Here is an 18186-nt window from a genome sequence, read left to right on the forward strand (position 1 = left end):
TCGGGATGCCACTTCATACCTGATATCAGAATGAGCCTGGATCTTCTGTATCTTGATATCAGAGTCCAGTACATTGAGCAGCACTGCCAGCTGCCTCACAAGCATGTCCTTCTGCAGCTCAGTCAGTTGTCCAACTTCCACCTGCAATATTAGCTCTACTAGGCCTGTCTTTTTAGGGTCTGGGAAAAGAAAAGGCATAGAATTTCCATTTGGAAAATGTATAGGTATATTTGGGAAAATGTGGATACTTCAGGTGTAGCAGAAGTTTGGAATCTGTTGCATGCATGTTGTGGAGTGAGGACTCAAAGAAACAAGGTCTTCACCCTCTCTTCCCCACTGATCCCTCTTATTCCTGCGATTTTGACCATCAAAAGCACTGCTTATGAATCCTTTCTATTATGGTTCTATATCAGAACATAATACATAAATCCACTTGAATCCACCCCAAAGGCCCATTAGATTTCTGCCTTACGGCCTCTGACCCAGCACATAGTCCTTGTGCTTTTCCAGAGGAGAAACAGTGATTTGACTCGCTTAGCAGCTCTGCCTAATGACTTGGCATTGTGAGAACATGCTGGTCTACTTAAGAAGGTCATGCAACCTGGCCTTTAGTTCTTTAAAAGGAATGAAACATAAACTGCACTGTATCATTCTGATAAGCACTTATACAGCTACATCCATTTGTAATCAGCTTTCTATTTCACTGTGGTCTCCCATTGCTTCTGAGCAGTAATATAAAAAAAAAGAGGGAAACTACTTTCTTGCTGTCAGGGAAGGGCATTCTTGAGTAGGGCTGCTAAAATGCTGTAGAACTCAGGCTATTTTCCCTTAACAGCTTTGTTAAAAAGGAGAACCCTTCCCAACTGATAAGAGATCAAAGGAAATGAATAAGCAATTTTCAGAGGAAATACGAGCTATCAACAAAATCATATTAAAAAGTACTCCAAAACAATAATAACTAGAGAAATGCAAATTGAAGCAACTCTGAAATTCTACCTCACACCCATTTGATTAGCAAAGATGACCCCACAAAATAACCAACATTGGAGTAGCCGGAGGAAAACAAGCACATTAATGCATTGTTGGTGGAACTGAGTTGGTATAGTCATTCTGGAAAGCAATTTGGGATTATGCTCCCAAAGTCACTAAACTGCACACCCTTTGACCTGACAATACCACTACCAGGCCTACACTGCAAAGAGATCAGAGAAAAGGGAAAAGAATACATATGGACAAAAATGGAAGCCCATAAATTGGAGGATGGCTGAACAAATGATGTTATATGAGATTAAAGGTTCATTTTTGAGACATAAGAAATGATGAAAGAAAAGAATCTGGGAAAATCTTGTATGAACTGATACAAAGTGAAGTGAGAAGTAGGAAAACTATCAATACAATAACAAAAATGGACAAACAACTTTGAAATACTTAGGAACTGTGATCAACACAATGACAAATCACAATTCCAGAGGACTGGAGATGAAACATGATGGCCACCTCCAGATAGCAAAGTAATGGACTCAGAGTGTAAAATGAAGTGTGTGAGTGTGTGTTTATGTGTGTGTGAGTGTGTATGTGAGAGAGACAGAGAGACGGGGGGGGGGGCAGAAAGAGAGGGAGAAAGAGAAGTAGAGAGAGACAGAAAGAGGGGGAGGGGGCATAAAGAGAGGGAGAAAGAGAAGTAGAGAGAGACAGAAAGAGGGGGAGGGGGGCTAAGGTGGGAATTTGTTTTGCTTGATTATACATATTTATAATAGGTTTTGTTTTTCTTGTTTTCTCAATGGGTGGGTGGTGGAGGTGTGAGAGATAGAGTTTAGAACCTAAAATAAAATAAAATTGAATTTTTTAAAAAGAACTCTTATGAGTGCATTAACCAACCACAATTCCAGAATACCCATGATGAAAAATGCTGCCCACCTCCTGACAGAGAAGTGATATTCTCAAGCTGAAGAATGACTTCATTTTTTTTTTCTTTTTCGGTGGGGCAGTGAGGGTTAAGTGACTTGCCCAGGTTCACACAGCTAGTACATGTCAAATGTCTGAGGCCGATTTTGAACTCAGGTCCTTCTGAATCCAGGGCCGGTGCTTTATCCACTGCGCCACCTAGCTGCCCCCAATGACTTCATTTTTATATGGTGAGTGGGAAATTTTTTTTTTTTTTTTGCTTAGGTATATTTCTTACAAGGGTTTTGTTTCTCTTTTTTCCCAATGGTGGAGGTGAGAAGAGAAAATAAATGAAAAGGAGAACCCACTCTTTCAAAACTAGTAATTTCCCAATTAGAAATTGCTAACAGAGGCAGTATCAACCCTAGGAGTCGGGAAGACCTGGGTTCATGGCCTGCCAATAACAAACACTCTCATACCCTTAGACAAGACTTAACCTCTCAATGCTCCAGGCAACTTTCTAAGACTATACAGAGCAAGTTGTAGGCCTACATTGTTGGTGGAAGTTCCCTCACAAATGAAATCACAAATCCAGACCAAAACAACAACAAAATTGGTTGCTAAATTGGAAATAAACCCAAAGGTGGAGCACATAAATTATAAATGAACATAATGGACCCCAAAGAAACAGGCAACTTCAGGGTGGTGGTCATACCAGGCCTCACTTCCACTGTAGCAGTGTCAATGTCAGAGTCTCCTTGGAGGTCTGTGACTTTCAAATGGAAAGTATAGATTCCTTCCACTAGATTGATGAGCTGCAGAGATGCACTGTGGTCAGAGCTGTGGATTACATCCTAAAAAAACACATGAAATTCAGTGTATTATTTATTAATAGTAATTCCTGACTAATTAGGGTCTCCTTATCAAGGCTTTGGCTCCTCATCCTTTCCTATACTACTTTCATGTTCAAAGGGCCACTCTTTTTAAAGAAATATCTGGGTCCTTATTTCTTTTCTTTTTTTTTTTTTTTTTTGGTGAGGCAATTGGGGTTAAGTGACTTGCCCAGGGTCACACAGCTAGTAAGTGTCAAGTGTCTGAGGCTGGATTTGAACTTAGGTCCTCCTGAACCCAAGGCCAGTGCTCTATCCACTGCACCACCTAGCTGCCCCATAGGTCTTTATTTCTAATATGATTCTAGAGGCCTCTCCTGGAATCAAATGTGCAGAGACACTCTTCTCTGTCAGGCATTAAAGGTCCTGAGGAGTGAGGATAGAATCCCAGTGGCACCCTAGCAGGCAAGCAGACACAATAACCATAGCAGCTTACATTTGGAAAGCATTTTCCTTATGAATGCTTTTGCTTAAAGAAAGAACTACCTTCTCAAAGGTCACACAGTTGGCAAGGGTTGGAGCCAAGGCTTGTACCCAGGTCTTTTGATTGCAAGATCAGTGCTCAGTTAGCTTTTGCTCTCAAATAGAAAGTACCCATTTGTAAGGAGCCAGTCACATTACATTCAGAAGCAAATAGGCACCCCATTGAGCATGAGTTCAGCAACCCTTTGAAAGGTTTAAAGAACTAAACAAATGCATAGCATCATTATTCAAAAACCCTTTACTATTATAATCCTCCTTTAAGTAACATTCAGAGGACTTAACTATGAGTCTCTCAAGCCCCAAGTTGGAACAAAAGTCATGATCTAATTAAATCTAAAGCCCCAGAGATGGGATCTCTCATAGAATGGGTTTGTTCAACTGAGAGGCAAAAGACCTATATTCTAATGCTGGCCTTGCCTATGACTGACACTTCAGACAAATTGTTCCCTCCCATCTGGGAAAACAGAATGATAATTCCTTTTTTATTTGTCTTTTCAAGTAGGATGTGATGATAAATAGACAACACACACACACACACACCCTAGGAGTTCAATCAATCAATCAATATTTATTAAGTACTTACTATGTTTTAGGTACTGTGCTAAGCAGTAGGGATACAAAAAAGGGGTAAAAAAAACCCACCTCATTCTCAAAGAGTTCACAATCTAATGGATGACGAGTTAGAAAAATTGAAGAGCATGATGCCAATTTTATATCCTCTGCCTGGGCTGCAAAGTTAGCATTCTGAAGTTCCTACATCACGCAAAGTCTTGCCAGGGAAGAAAGAAAGGCAGGATTCCAATGTTTTTAAATTAGGAGTGGTGAGAAAAATATCTCCCTCTAAAGTCTGCTAAAACAGCAGGATGTAGCTCCTACCATGCTGAAAAGGCTTCAGGTGTGATTCCAATGCTGAACTGCATCAGTCAGCTGAAGACCAGCCTAGCAAAGGTTCATCCACCTGGAAGTGTAACTAGGAATTTTTGTATCTGAAGCAAAAAGCAAAAAAGTTGCTCTTAGTGACAGCAGTGGGGGAAAAGGAGAAGACAGATCCTGAGCCCTTGCATGAGGTTGGGAACAGAGATCACTCCTTTGGATCATCCAGCAATTTATAGTCGACTATAATCCAAGCAATAAACATTTATTAAGTGTCTAATATGTGTAAGGTACTCTGTAGTAAGGTACTCTTCTAGGCCCTGGGAAAATGGTCCTTCCCCTCAAAGAACTTACCACTTTAAAATCAGCCTTGACTCTTCCTCATCCCTCACCTGATATATCTGATGAACTGCCAAGTCTTGAAGATTGTTTCCACAACATCTCTCACATCTTTACCCTTCTAATCCAGATCATTGCCACTTTTCACTGGGAATAGGGAAGTAAACTACTAATTGAAGTCCCAGCTTCCAGTCTCTCATCTCTGCTTTCTGTTCAAAAAATGTCCCTAAAGTCTGAGTCTGACCATGTGATCCTCCTGCTCAAGAATCTTTGATGGTGGGGCAGCTAGGTGGCACAGTAGATAAAGCACAGGCCCTAGATTCAGGAGGATCTGAGTTCAAGTCTGTCCTCAGACACTTGACACTAGCTGTGTGACCCTAGGCAAGTCACTTAACCCCCATTGCCCCACCAAAAAAAAAAAAAAAGAATCTTTGATGGTCATATTTGGTCCATGTTTACAACATGTAAACAGAATATTTTGTTGTTGTTGTCATTGTTTAGTCATTTTTCAGTTGTATCTGACTCTTCATGATCCCATTTGGGGTTTTCTTGGCAGAGATACTGGAGTGGTTTGCCATTTCCTTCTCCAGCTCATTTTATAGGTGAGAAAACTGAGGCAAATATGGTTAAAGTGACTTGCCCAGGGCAACATAGCTAGTAAGTCTTTGAGGTTGAATTTGAACTCGGGATGATGAGTCTTCCCGATTTCAGGCTATTTTTCTATCCATATGTAAATATATAACACACACACACACACACACACACACACACACACTATAGAAAGAGCACCAATCCAATGACCAGGGGCTTATGAGATGAGCCTTGAAGGAAGCTAAATATTACAAGAGATTAAAGTTGGGGAGAAACCACCTATTCAAGGCCATGGAATGTCAAGTGTGGGAAAAAGCAATTAGGCCAATTTGGTATAGAACATAAAGTGCATGAAGGAGAATATTGTGAAATAACACCTCCCTGGAACTATTGCCAGAGGGCTATAAAATTGTGCATAACCTTTGACCAAGCACTATTAGGTCCATATCCCAAAGAGATTTTTTAAAAAGGGGGGGGGGGGAGAAGGACCTATTTGTACAAAAAAAAATTTATAACAGCTCTTTTTTTTTTTGGTGAGGCAATTGGAGTTAAGCCCAGGGTCACACAGCTAGTAAGCATCAAGTGTCCTCCTGACTACAGGGCCAGTGCTTTATCCACTGCTCCATTTAGCTTCCCCAACAGCTCTTTTTATGGCAGCAAAGAATTAAAAATTGAGGGAATGTTCATCAATTGAGGAATGATTGAAGGAAAAATTCCAAAGGACCTATGATGAAAAATACTATCCACCTTAAGAGAGAAAATTGATGAACTCAGTACAGATTGAAGAAGGAGTAAGAGAAGGAAAAGGAGAGGAAGAAGAATGGCCTTGAGGCACTGAGAGTTTCAATGACTTGGCCAGTGGTCAGAATTTATCAATAAATGGATCGTTGAGAATACCAACAATATGTATCAACAGCAAAACTATAGAAATTCCATAGGCACTATAATTATTAGAAATAGTAGAATTTTTGCATGGTGTTTTGCATGATCATACATGTATAACCTAGATCGGATTGTTTGCCGCCTCAGGAAGGGGAGAGGGGAAGGAGGGAAGGAGGGGTAGAGATTGGAACAGAAAAATATAAATAAAAATATTTAACCTGAAAAAAAAATAGTAAAATTATGCTCCATTAAAAAAAAAGAAATAACACCTCAACTCCCTCAGTCATCTCTCTGATTGAAAATTGTGAAGGTGGAGTACTAAACTCCTCCCCCAACCTCAATTTATATTTGGCTGGAATCTGAGCTTCCCAGGTCACTCTCCACTTTCCATCAGCAGCTCTGCTTAGTTTCAACTCCATGGAACATCATGGCCCCATGCCAGGCACTCTCCTTTTCATTTTCATTTTCATTTTCTGTGTTGTCTTCCCCCATTAGATTGTAAATTCCTTGAGGATAGGGACTGTCTTTCTTTTTCCTATTCGCATCCCTAGCACTTAGCACACTTGCCTGGTAGACAGTTAATAAATGTTTATTGACTGAATTGAATGCACCTAGAAAGCTTGTGAGGGGCTTTAAATGCCAAGCTTATTCAGAGAAACCATAAAATTTAAGTGAATTAATGCAGTGTAATGATTGGAATGATGCCACCTACTGGAGACTTGCTGTGGGAAAGCTCCACCATGAGGAAAATGCCTCAGGGGCATTGTGGCTTTTCCTTGGCGTCAGGAAATGATGTTTGCTCATGGGTGCTGTCTATCAAGGCTACCAGCCAATCAACTTGAGGAGCCTCCTATTTTCTGGGAGGAGACAGGAAGGAGGAAAGGGAGCCTGCGCGGAGAGCACTTGGGCTTTTGGGTTCCTGACTTGGTGGTGGCGGCAGAGGACTTCACAGGAAATTTGAGGAAAGATAGGAATGCCAGACTGTTGGAATTCTGTTCTCAATCTTTTTCTTTCTATTTTCCAATAAACCCTTAAAAACCTAAACTCGTTTTATCAGTGATTTTAGTCAGTTTCCCCCAGAACTGGGAGAACAGATTAGAATCCACATTTAGAATCTTAAATTACACAGCAGAATGAAGTAAGCAAAACCAGGAAATAATATGTAATGACTATAACAATGCCAGTCAAAATAGCAATAAAAGCAAAACTAAATGTTGGGTAATGATAATAACCATTCTCTGCCCCGGAGAAGAGATGAAGAATTATATACCTCTCTCCTTTTGTTGGAGAGCTACGGACTTATGGATATGGAACACTGCATATGATGTCAGATGCAGGTAATGTGTTGGCTGATTTGGCTTTACTATTATTTTTTCATTGTTGCAAGAGAAGGCTTAGTGGTCATGGTAGAGAAGGGGAGGGGCATAATAATAATAATTAACACACATAGCACATAAGGTTTGCAAAGCAATATATATGTGTGTGTCTGTGTCTCTGTGTACGTGGCTATATATGTGTATATACATTTTACACATGAGGAAGCTGAAGCTAAGAGAGTTTAAGTAACTTTCCCAAGACCATACAGCTGTTAAGTGGCTGAAGGAAGACTTAAATTTAGGTATTCCTGACTCCAAATCTAACACTCTCTCCAGTAGGTCACCAAAACAGAAAGCATAAATAACTTTGTTCTAAATGCTAAGCTTAAGAGCTTTATTTTAATCCATGGGGCAATATAAAGCCACTAAAGATTCTTGAGCAGGAGAGTCACACGGTCAGATCCAGACTCTAGGGAAATTATTTTGACAGATTGAGGAGAAAAGAGACTGGAAGCTGGGAATCCAATCAGCAGTTTACTTCAATAGTCCTGATGAGAGGTGACAATGTCATGAACCAGAGTGGTGGCCATTTTGTGGTGAGAATGGGATAGATGAAGACCCAGGCCAAGCCAACACAGATCTAGCCCCAGGCTGGCCATTCAGACCCAGGTCACACAGACACAGATCCAGCCCCAGGCAGGTAGTGCCAGAGAAATTTACCCCCTGAGCCTCTGAATTGGCTGCAGCACCAGCATCTTCTGGAACTAAGCTCATGGTCTGGTGAGAGGGTCAAGCATATGGTCAGCAGGGGAGATAACAGGGGTCTCTGTTACAGCTGAGGCAGAATTTGGTTGCCCTACCCCATCTGAGAACCAGGAAGCAATCTTGAGTGGTGACTGCCCAGGTTGGGGGGAGAGGCTGCAGGCTTGATGGAGCTAGCAACCACAGCAAACAAAATTTTGTTGCCTAGTTGAATAGCAAGTAGGCTTGGAGTTATTTACAGACCAGAACACAGGCCAAGTGAGTAAAGAACCTGCTCTTCCTTAAATCGTACCACCTTGGACCTTCTGAAGCCTGGGACAGTGCATCCTGGAAGCAGTGCCCCACTTTAAGAAGGAGTTAAAACTCAATAAATAGGCAGGCAAGATGAGCAGACAGAAAGATGAAGACCATATAAAGTTTCTTTAATGACAGGGAAGATCAAGGTGTACCCTCAGAAGAAGATAGCAACATCAGGGCTACTACATCCAAAGCTTCCAAGAAAAATATGAATTGGTCTCAGGCCATAGAAGTGCTCAAAAAGGATTTTAAAGTTAAAGTAAGAGTGGTAGAGGAGGGGCAGCTAGGTGGCGCAGTGGATAGAGCACCAGCCCTGGATTCAGGAGTACCTGAGTTCAAATCCAACCTCAGACACTTAACACTTACTAGCTGTGTGACCCTGGGCAAGTCACTTAACCCCAATTGCCTCACTAAAAAAACAACAACAAAAAACCAAAGAGTGGTAGAGGAAAAAATGAGAATGATGCAGGAAAGTCATGAGAGAAAAAAAGTCAACAGCTTGAAAAGCCAAATGGAAAAGCTCTCTGAAGAAAATAATTGCCTAAGATGGCGGAGGAAAGGCAGTGAGCTCCCAAACTCATGACATGATCGCTCCAAAAAACATCCAAATAAGGTCATAGAAAAATGCCCAAAGCAGCAAAACTCACAGAAGAATGTGCTGAAATCATCTTCTAACCAAGAATGGCTTAGAAGGTCAGAAGGAGGGAGCTGCTGTGCTGATGCAGGAGTCAGGCCCAACCCCACAGTCACCCTGACACAGATCCAGTCTCAGGAAGTCCTCACCAGAGAAGGAGACCCCCAGAGCTGCTGAATCAGCTAAAGCACCAGTGTCATCTGGAACTAAGCTCACAGTCTGGTGAGTGGGCTGAGCCCTGGGCAGGGGAGAGACTACAGGGGTCTATGCTGGTGCTAAGGCAGAATTTGGATTTTACACCCCTACTGAGAACCAGGTGGTAGGCTTGAGTAGAAGTGGCCCAAGTTGGGGAGGGGCACAGGCTCGTCAGAGCTAACAACCACAACACACAAAGCTGGTTGATTGGCAAGTTGGTCTGGGGTCATCTAGGACCAGGAAACAGGCCGGGAGAGGGAAGAACCTGATTCTCTTTAAATCATACCACCTGGGACTTCTTAAGCTTGGGATACTGCAGCCTGGAAACAGTGCCCCACTTTAAGGAGTTAAAAGTCTAGTAAAAGAAAGGCAAGATGAGCCGACAGAGAAAGGTGAGGACCATAGAAAGTTTCTTCAGCAACAAGGAAGACCAAGGGGCACCCTCAGAGCAAGATGTCAACATCAGGGCCCCTATATTTAAAGCTTCCAAGAAAAATACGAATTGGTCTCAGGCCATAGAGGTGCTCAAAAAGGACTTTGAAGATAAAATTAGAGAGGTAGAGGAAAAAATGGAAAGAGAAATGAGGATGATGCAGGAAAGACAGGAGAAAAAAGTCAACAGCTTGAAAAGTCAAATGGAAAAGGAGGTACAAAAGCTCTCTGATGAAAATAATTGCCTAAGAATTAGGATTGAACAAGTGGAAGCCAATGACTTTATGAGAAACCAAGACACAATAAAGCAAATCCAAATGAGTAAAAAAATAGAGGGCAATGTGAAATATCTTCTGGGAAAAACTGCCAAACTGGAAAATAGGTCCAGGAGAGGTCATCTGAAAATTATTGGTCTACCTGAAAACCATGATCAAGGAAAGAGCTTAGACACCATCTTCCAAGATATTCTCAGGGAAAATTGCCCTGAAATTCTAGAAGAAGAAGCTAAAATAGAAATTGAAAGAATCCACTGATCACCTCCAGAAGGAGATCCCCAAAAGAAAACTCCTAGGAATATTATAGCCAAATTCCAGAGCTCCCAGGTCAAGGAGAAAATATTACAAGCTGCCAAAAAGAAAGAATTCAAGTACTGTGGAGCCCCAGTCAGGTTAGCACAATATCTAGCAACTTCTACATTAAAGGACTGGAGGGCATGGAATATGATATTCCAAAGGGCAAAGGAAATGGGATTACAACCAAGAATCACCTACCCAGCAAAACTCAGCATTATCTTTCAGCAGAAAAAATGGGACTTTAATGAAAAAGAAGACTTTCAGATATTTGTGATGAAAAGTCCTGAACTGAATGGCAAATTTGACTTTCAAATACAAGACCCTAGAGAACCATAAAAAAAAAAAAATTGGAGCTGGGGGACATACCTGGGGTCATACTGTGGGCAACTGTCTTGTGTCTGAGGCCAGGTTTTGGCTGGGATGCCCCTGGGTCCAGGAGTGATGATTTGTCCACTGTGTCACTTAGCTAGATGATAACATCTTTAGAGTTAAATTGAGGGGTGAAGGGAATTCATTGGGGGAGGGGGAAGGGCAGAAGCGAAATCCTACATGAAAGTAACAGGGAAAGACTTATGGAGTGGGGGAAGAGATGGGAGAGGAGCAGGGCAGTAAATGAATTTTACACTCTTCAGAAAAGGCTCAAAGATCTTAAACTCATCAGAGCTGCCTCAAGGAGGGACTAATAGACACACCCCAACTGGGTGGAATAATCGATTTAATCTGGGCAGTAAATGAGCCTAACACTCATTAAAATTGGCTCAAAGACCTCAATCTCATTAGAATTGGCTCAAGGAAGGACTAATGTACACACTGAATTGGATAGAGTAATCTCTATAACCCTGCAGGAAAATAGGAGGGAAAGGGGATAAAGAGAGAGGGGCAAAAGAAGGAAGGGCAGAGTGGGGGAGGGGACAGACAGAAGCAAATCCCTTTTGAAGAGTGATAGGATGAAAGAAGATGGATCATAGAATAAATATCATGGGGAAGGGAATAGGATGGAAGGGAAACAGTTAACAATAGTAATCATGAAAAAGAGAAAAGGGGGGAAAATTGTACAAAAAATATTTATAGCAACTCTTGGTGGAGGCTAAGAATTGAGAATCAAGGGAATGTCCATCAATTGAGGAATGATGGAAAAGGCTGTGTTATATGATTGTAGTGGAATGGACTTGTGCTACAGGAAATGACAAACAGAATGATCCTCGAAAAACCTTGAAAGACTAATGAACATTGATGTACGGTGAAGTGAGCAGAGCTGAGAGGACATTGTGCGTAGTGACAGCACAATGAGTAATTGTGAATGACTTAGCTACTCTCAGCAGTACAATGATCCAGGACAATCCCAAGGAACTAATGAGGAAGCATACTATGCATCCCTATAGAAAGAACTGATAAAAAGAACACTTGTGGATTGTACATATATAACCTGATTGTGATCTTGTGGAGGGGGGAGGAAAGGGAGGGAGGGAGGGAGAAAAATTTGGAACTCTAAATCTTGAATAAATGTTTGTTGAAAATAATTGCCTAAGAATTAGGATTGAACAAATGAAAACAAGTGACTTTATGAGAAACCAAGACACAATAAAGCAAATCCAAATGAATAAAAAAAAATAGAAGGCAATATGAAATATCTCCTTGGAAAAACAGCTGACCTGGAAAATAGATCCAGGAGAATAGGATGCATGAGAGATGTTATGAAATGTTATGAAAACAAAATCTTCAGGAAGATTGTGGATTATCTGCCATAATTTCAGGCAAAGAAGGAAGAGTCAAAGATGACTTTTTGTGACTTTGTGAGCCTCAGTGACTATGAGGGAAGTTCCCTCAAAAGAAATAATTTAAAATAATTGTTCTTGCTAACTGTGTGCTAATTAGGCCATGCAAGGCCAATCCAGATGTCAGGCATGAGAGTGGACAAAATCCTTTGCTCACCACCCTTTTCTCCAATCTACTACCACCATTCCTATGTACCTACAGGCTAGACCATAGCCATCTATCTCTCTATATTCATACTGATGCTGGATGAATCCAAGCCCTAGAAAGGGGCTGGCAAATGATTGAGACCCTCCACTATGACATAAAGGCAGGGGGACCAGGAGAAAATTGGCTGATCTGACAAAGGTCAAATAGAGGAGAACCTAAGCAGACTTACCCTGCTCCCCAACACGTGTGATAGTTTTGGGGACAGGAAGAGAGTAAAAAGTCTTGGGCAATAGGGTATGCCCCTATTGTCCATAACAAGCACAGTATCTATCACTTGTTCCAAGTGATCTGGAAGCAAAAGAGAAGGCTCTAGGACCTCTAGGCAAGAAGGATAGTAGTTTGTAGAATACCAAGGATCCACAGGTATGCTGGCCCTAAATTCCCACTGTGGCTGGGAGGGAGGCCAGCATGCAGAGTGGCAGAACTTGCTAGAGGCCACTGCTTTGAGTGCCCCACACTTTCCCTACTTTACCACGCCCAGATACCCAGATGCCCAGTGTTGGAGGCAGTGTATAGCTAAAGGAAGAAGAAATGTCTTGTCATGACTTCCCCAGACCCTAGTGGAGGAGCAGAGCTTAGTGTGTTATCTGTCCTACCCTTTCCCCTTCACCTTCCTAAGGATGACTCCCAACTTCTTGGCCTGTGCCTATGGGGTCAAGTTGGTACCATCCAACATTATGCTGTGCTTAAGGAGGAGTCCTATGTACCCCAATATGGTCATAGCTTTCTGTGATCACCAAACTACTGGCCACCAAGTAAAAACTTCTCCTTTTTCATCATTAGTAACTTGTGAAACCATCTACTAAGGTATAGAAAGTTGTGATCTGTATCCATGGGAGGAATACTCACAGTGACAGAATCCTAGGTCTTTTGAGGCAATAACTCACATATAGCACTTAGTTTAATAAGCACTCATAACATTCCTGGGAAGTCGGTGGCATAATATTAGATCTTCATTCTACTAATGAGGAATTTTAGGCTCAGAAAGATTAAACTTCTTGCCCAATGTCAGATCCAGTATTCAAATTCAAATCTTCTGATTCTAATGGCAATGCTATTTCTATTATACATCATCTCTCTCTTTAACTTAACAATCCTTCCACCTGCATTTGCCAGGCTATTCATGTTCAATACGTCTGGCTGCCCTCACGGCAGCAAATTCACAAAGACTCTGCCATGCCAAGCATTTCATTTGTCATTTGTCAAAGGATGACCCAAATACTTACTCCAGCTGCTGGACTTTGACCATCCCGGATCCACAGATAAGATATGATCCCTTGGTCATCGGTAGACCTTGAACCATCCAGAGTAATGGAGTTATTGGGAAGAATAAGAACATGTCTGCCACCGGCCCGGGCTCTAGGAGGACTGTTGTTTTCTAAGCCACGTGGAATAAAATAGAAGCAAAAAAGTTTTTTATTCAAAACACTGTGATGGAAATGATGACCATCTAGTGCATATTGAAAATCCATGGTTAGTTTATATTTCAGTTCTGTAAATATAAAATGTACAAAAGCTATACAGTGTACAAGAATCCCCTCTGTGACCTATCAAGTGGTTACCCAGTCTCCACAGAAGACCTTCAGCAATAAGGAGCCCACTACTTCTTTGGCCAGCTGATTCCACCTTTGGACAGCTCCTTATTTGGAAGCTAAGCCTTCCATTAGTAAAATACTAGATGATGGTGGTAGTGGTAATGATGATGATAGCTAGCATTTATATTGTACCTACCCAGTGCTAAGCACCTTACAAATATTATCTCATCTAAACCTCACAACAACCCTGAGAGAGAGGTGTTCTTATTATCCACATTTTTTACAGTTGAGGAAACTGAGCCTAGCAGATATGAATTGACTTGCCCAGGCTCACAAAGATAGTAGATGTCTGGTCTTCCTGATTCCTGGCTGAGCACTCTATCCACTCCACCACCTAGCTACCTAAATCTGTCTCTCTGTAATCCTGCTCCACTGCCTTAGCTTCAGCTATCCAAAGACAATGATTACATTACATTACACTGCAGTTGAGTTTTCTCTTTTCTAAGCTAACTATATCCAAGTCCAGCAGGCATTTTTTTCCTGGCTTTGTCCTCCTGTTCCCTCACTTTGTTTGTTGCCCTCCTAAAATAAGGTGTACAGAATGAGCAGTAAATTCTGATAAACACTTCACTTGCCTGTCTTTGTATCCCCACTGCTTAGCACAGTGCCTAGAACATAGTAGGTGCTTAATAAATGCTTATTGACTGACTCACTGACTGACTGTCAGTAAGCCCCTGTGAAAATGGGAATTTGGACTCCAAAATGTGTGTCAGAGGAGGGGTAAAGGGAAAACTGCTTAGAGAAAAGAGACAGAATGAATGCTAAGGAAGAGCAGGGATACAGCAAATCCCCCTGATCCCTAGAAGTTTGGATATTAAAATACTGAGGAAAAGGAGAATGGGGCTAATTTCTTCCTCAGAATGAATTGACTTTGAACTGTACCCCAGAAGAGTTCCTATATGCAGCTTTTTTTTTTTGGGTGTGGCAAATGGGGTTAAGTGACTTGCCCAGGGTCACACAGCTAGTAACTCAGATCTTCCTGACTTCAGGGCCAGTGCTCTATCCACTGTGCCACCTAGATGCCCCATGTCCTTCTTTTTAAAAAAAAAGATCATATATCTGTGTGACTTTAGGCAAAGCATTCAGCCTCCCTAGGACTCAGTTCTCTCATCTATAAAATGACAGACTCAGGATAATCTCTGAGGTCCCTTCCAGTTCTAGATTAATGATCCTATGTCCGTTATTCCACCAATGTCTTCCTATAACAAGCAAGTAAACACCAAGTTCCCTGTGAACTGAAGGCCTGAAACTTAGTTTTTTTTGGTTTGGACTTTTTTTCTTCAAATTCCCTTGGAAGCATAAGAATTAGATGGAGAAGGGGGCAGCTGGGTGGTGCAGTGGATAAAGCACTGGCCCTGGATTCAGGAGGACCTGATTTCAAATCCGTCCTCAGATACTTGACACTTAGTAGCTGTGTGACCCTGAGCAAGTCACTTAACCCTCATTGCCCTACAAAAACAAACAAACAAACAAAGAATTTTGCACCTCCCACCTCCCATGTGACAGCACAACATGTAGGGTCAAAGGTGTAAAAGCACCTCGGCTTACCCTCCCTGACAGCCACGGAGAGGGTGGCCACGCTGCTCAAGCCCTGGCGGTCTTTCACCGTCAATCGGAAGTGGTAGGTGCCAACCTGCAGTCCAGTGACTGTGGCTACAGCTTTGTCAATGTTTTCCATCTCCACAGCACTTGGACCACTGGAAGAAAACAGCAAGAGTTGAGAGGGGTGGAAATAACCAGGTGGGTCTTTGATTCTTCCAGGCATTATCATCTATGTGCTTTTTAACAATCCTATTCTTCAATGGGAATCCACATTAGCTGGAGAATGCATCATGGGCTTAGACTGAAAGGAATACAGTGGCTTGAATTCTACATTGCAAGATTCCTTATTCATAAGGACCTTTTTTCAGGCTCTTTTGGATTCCTAGGAATAAGGTGCATAAAACTGATCTGCCCTTTGAATAATGAGACACATACTATTCCTGAATTCTCATCTAAAAAAAATATAAGAAAATTAGGGAGAATACTATAAGATGTAGAGTCAGACATCCTGGGTACAAGTCCTGGCTTTGCCACTCTGTGATCTTGGGTAAGCCACTTCAAAACCCTTTGAGCCTCAGTCTCCTCTTCTATAAAGGGGAGAGGGCATTGGATTAAATGATCTCAAAAGTTCCCCTTTGCGCTTTCAAATTCTACAGTTCTCTCTTTTTAAGTTGAGGTTAGAATGGTATCAGTCTGTACAGTGTGTTATACCAAACACCAAGAAGAACTTCAATTTATCCTCTCTACCAGCAGTTTTTGGAGGCAGCAGCTAGGTGGTTTGGTGGTTAGAGTGCAGCACCTTGAGTCAGGAAGACCTGAGTTCAAATCCAGCCTCAGACACACTAACTATGCGACCCCGCCGGGCAAGTCACTTAAACTCTGTCTAATCCACTGGAGAAGGAAATAGTAAACCACTCCAGTATCTTTGTCAAGAAAATCTCATGGACAGTATTGATGTATTATGGACCGTGGGGTCACAAAGAACCAGACACAAGTGAACAACAACAACCAGCAACTGAGTGGCCTATAGCCCAATGAGCTTATGACCCGTAGCTCACCCTATAGAGTAGCTGGGGGCAAGCATGGATAAGATAAAGAACTCCACAATGAAGTTTCCCTCTCTCCCAGTCTTGGAACAAAGAGATATGGGTTCAAATCCTAATTGAAAATTATTTATTAATTGGGTGACTGTGAGCAAGTCACTGAATCTCACTGGGCCTCAGCCACTTTCTGTGTAAAATGGGGATAACATACTTTGTACTTTCTTGGTTTGTAACAAAGAATCACATTGCAAAATTTTCAGGTGAGTTGTTGTTATTATGAAATAATAGCAACTGGACCCATGATTTCTTTTTTCCTTTTTTTTTTTTTTTTGTGGGGCAATGAGGGTTAAGTGATTTGCCCAGGGTCACACAGCTAGTAAGTGTCAAGTGTCTGAGGCCGGATTTGAACTCAGGTCCTCCTGAATCCAAGGCTGGTGTTTTATCCACTGTGCCACCTAGCTGCCCCCTAGACCCATGATTTCTACTAGCATTGTGAATTCCCAATATAGAAACTCTCTCTCCTAAAGCAGTTTAGCATACCTTGTCTGCAACTTATAAACAGAAAGAACTGCCTAGAACCTTGACAGGTCTAGTCATATAGCCAGTATGGGTCAGAGGTGGGACTTTGACCCAGGTTTTCCTGGATCTGAAATCAATTCAGTGGTTATCACACCATGTTCCTCCTTGTGCCTGGAATCATAAGTGAATTACATAGGCTTCAATGGTATGCTACAACAAACCACAGTACATTTCATATTGCCCAATACGTTTGAGGGTCCCCCTGTTCTTTAACTTGCCCAATAGATGCCTTTCTTCCCTTTCTCTCTATTCTGATCAGATGTATGCCTCACCAAGGCTTACCTCTCACTTAATCCTCTCTATCAGAACTTCCCTATATTTTTTTCTTTTTCTTTTTCTTTTTTTCTTTTAATTTTTGGGAGGCAATTGGTGTTAAGTGACTTGCCCAGAGTCACACAGCTAGTAAGTATCTGAAATGGGATTTGAACTCAGTTCCTCAGTGCTCTATTTACCTAGCTGCTCCTTTTCCCTCTAATTTTCATCCACATTCTGTGACTCCACCAGCATCTCCTCCTCCCCTTAATTCCTCAGCTTGGGCTGAATTAAGGAGTGAAATATGTTGCTGCTGAGTGAAGCTATAACTAGGATGAGGCAGCTAGTGCTAGTACCTAGAGATGCTGAAGTTTAGAGGGAACCAACAGCACTCCCCTTGGGTAGAAATTTTGAGGTCTCCCAGGGCATGCTTCTTCCTGCAAAGTGGTTACACCCCAGGTGACCTACCTTGCCCCTTCCCCCCTTTCCCTTTCCCTTTTCCTTTTTTCCACTAGGCACAAAATGTCTTGCTTGTGACCCTGGCAATTTTTAGTGCATTTAAAATGTGCTACCTGATATTTTCCCAGTGATAGAAAATGATGCCTTGGTCATCAGTGCTTCTACTTCCATCAAGGACCATGCTTTCCACTGGGAAGATCAGCTCTTTGTCTGGGCCAGCCACAGCTACTGGGGGACTGTTGTTTTCTAAAATAACAAAACCAGAATGTGAAAATAAACACTTTAAAAATTATGTTTCCAATGTTCAGGTTCCTTTTTAAAATGTCTGAACTCATTCTTATCAATTCACAAAGTAATTGGACCCTCAGAACCACCAGGAAACAGTTTCCTGTGAAAAATGACAAAGACCCATTGATCACAATCAACATTATTAAATGTCTAGTATGAGCCAGACACTGTGCCAAATGCTGAGGATGTAAAAGGAAGAAAAAGAAAGTCCCTGCCCTCCAGGGGTTTATAATTTAATGGGAGAGACAACATACAAACAAATATGTAAAAGCAAGCTGTATGCAGGATAAGCAGG

At 41.8% G+C, this 18186-nt stretch overlaps 1 protein-coding gene across 4 annotated transcripts in view; it reads right to left on the minus strand.

The window, feature by feature from the left end:
- Positions 1-18186, minus strand: part of KIAA0319 (KIAA0319 ortholog) — a 142330-nt gene that overhangs the window by 24138 nt on the left and 100006 nt on the right. For all 4 annotated transcript variants that reach the window (XM_043973611.1, XM_043973602.1, XM_043973593.1 and 1 more), the window contains 5 exons: positions 17717-17849; positions 15277-15425; positions 13360-13511; positions 2600-2738; positions 20-179 (listed from right to left, as the gene is read on the minus strand). In XM_043973611.1, the coding sequence (XP_043829546.1) occupies positions 20-179; positions 2600-2738; positions 13360-13511; positions 15277-15425; positions 17717-17849 (733 nt within the window). The remainder of the gene's footprint in view (positions 1-19; positions 180-2599; positions 2739-13359; positions 13512-15276; positions 15426-17716; positions 17850-18186) is intronic.

This window comes from Dromiciops gliroides, chromosome 1 (genome assembly GCF_019393635.1).
Source record: "Dromiciops gliroides isolate mDroGli1 chromosome 1, mDroGli1.pri, whole genome shotgun sequence".
NCBI lineage: Eukaryota > Metazoa > Chordata > Mammalia > Microbiotheria > Microbiotheriidae > Dromiciops > Dromiciops gliroides.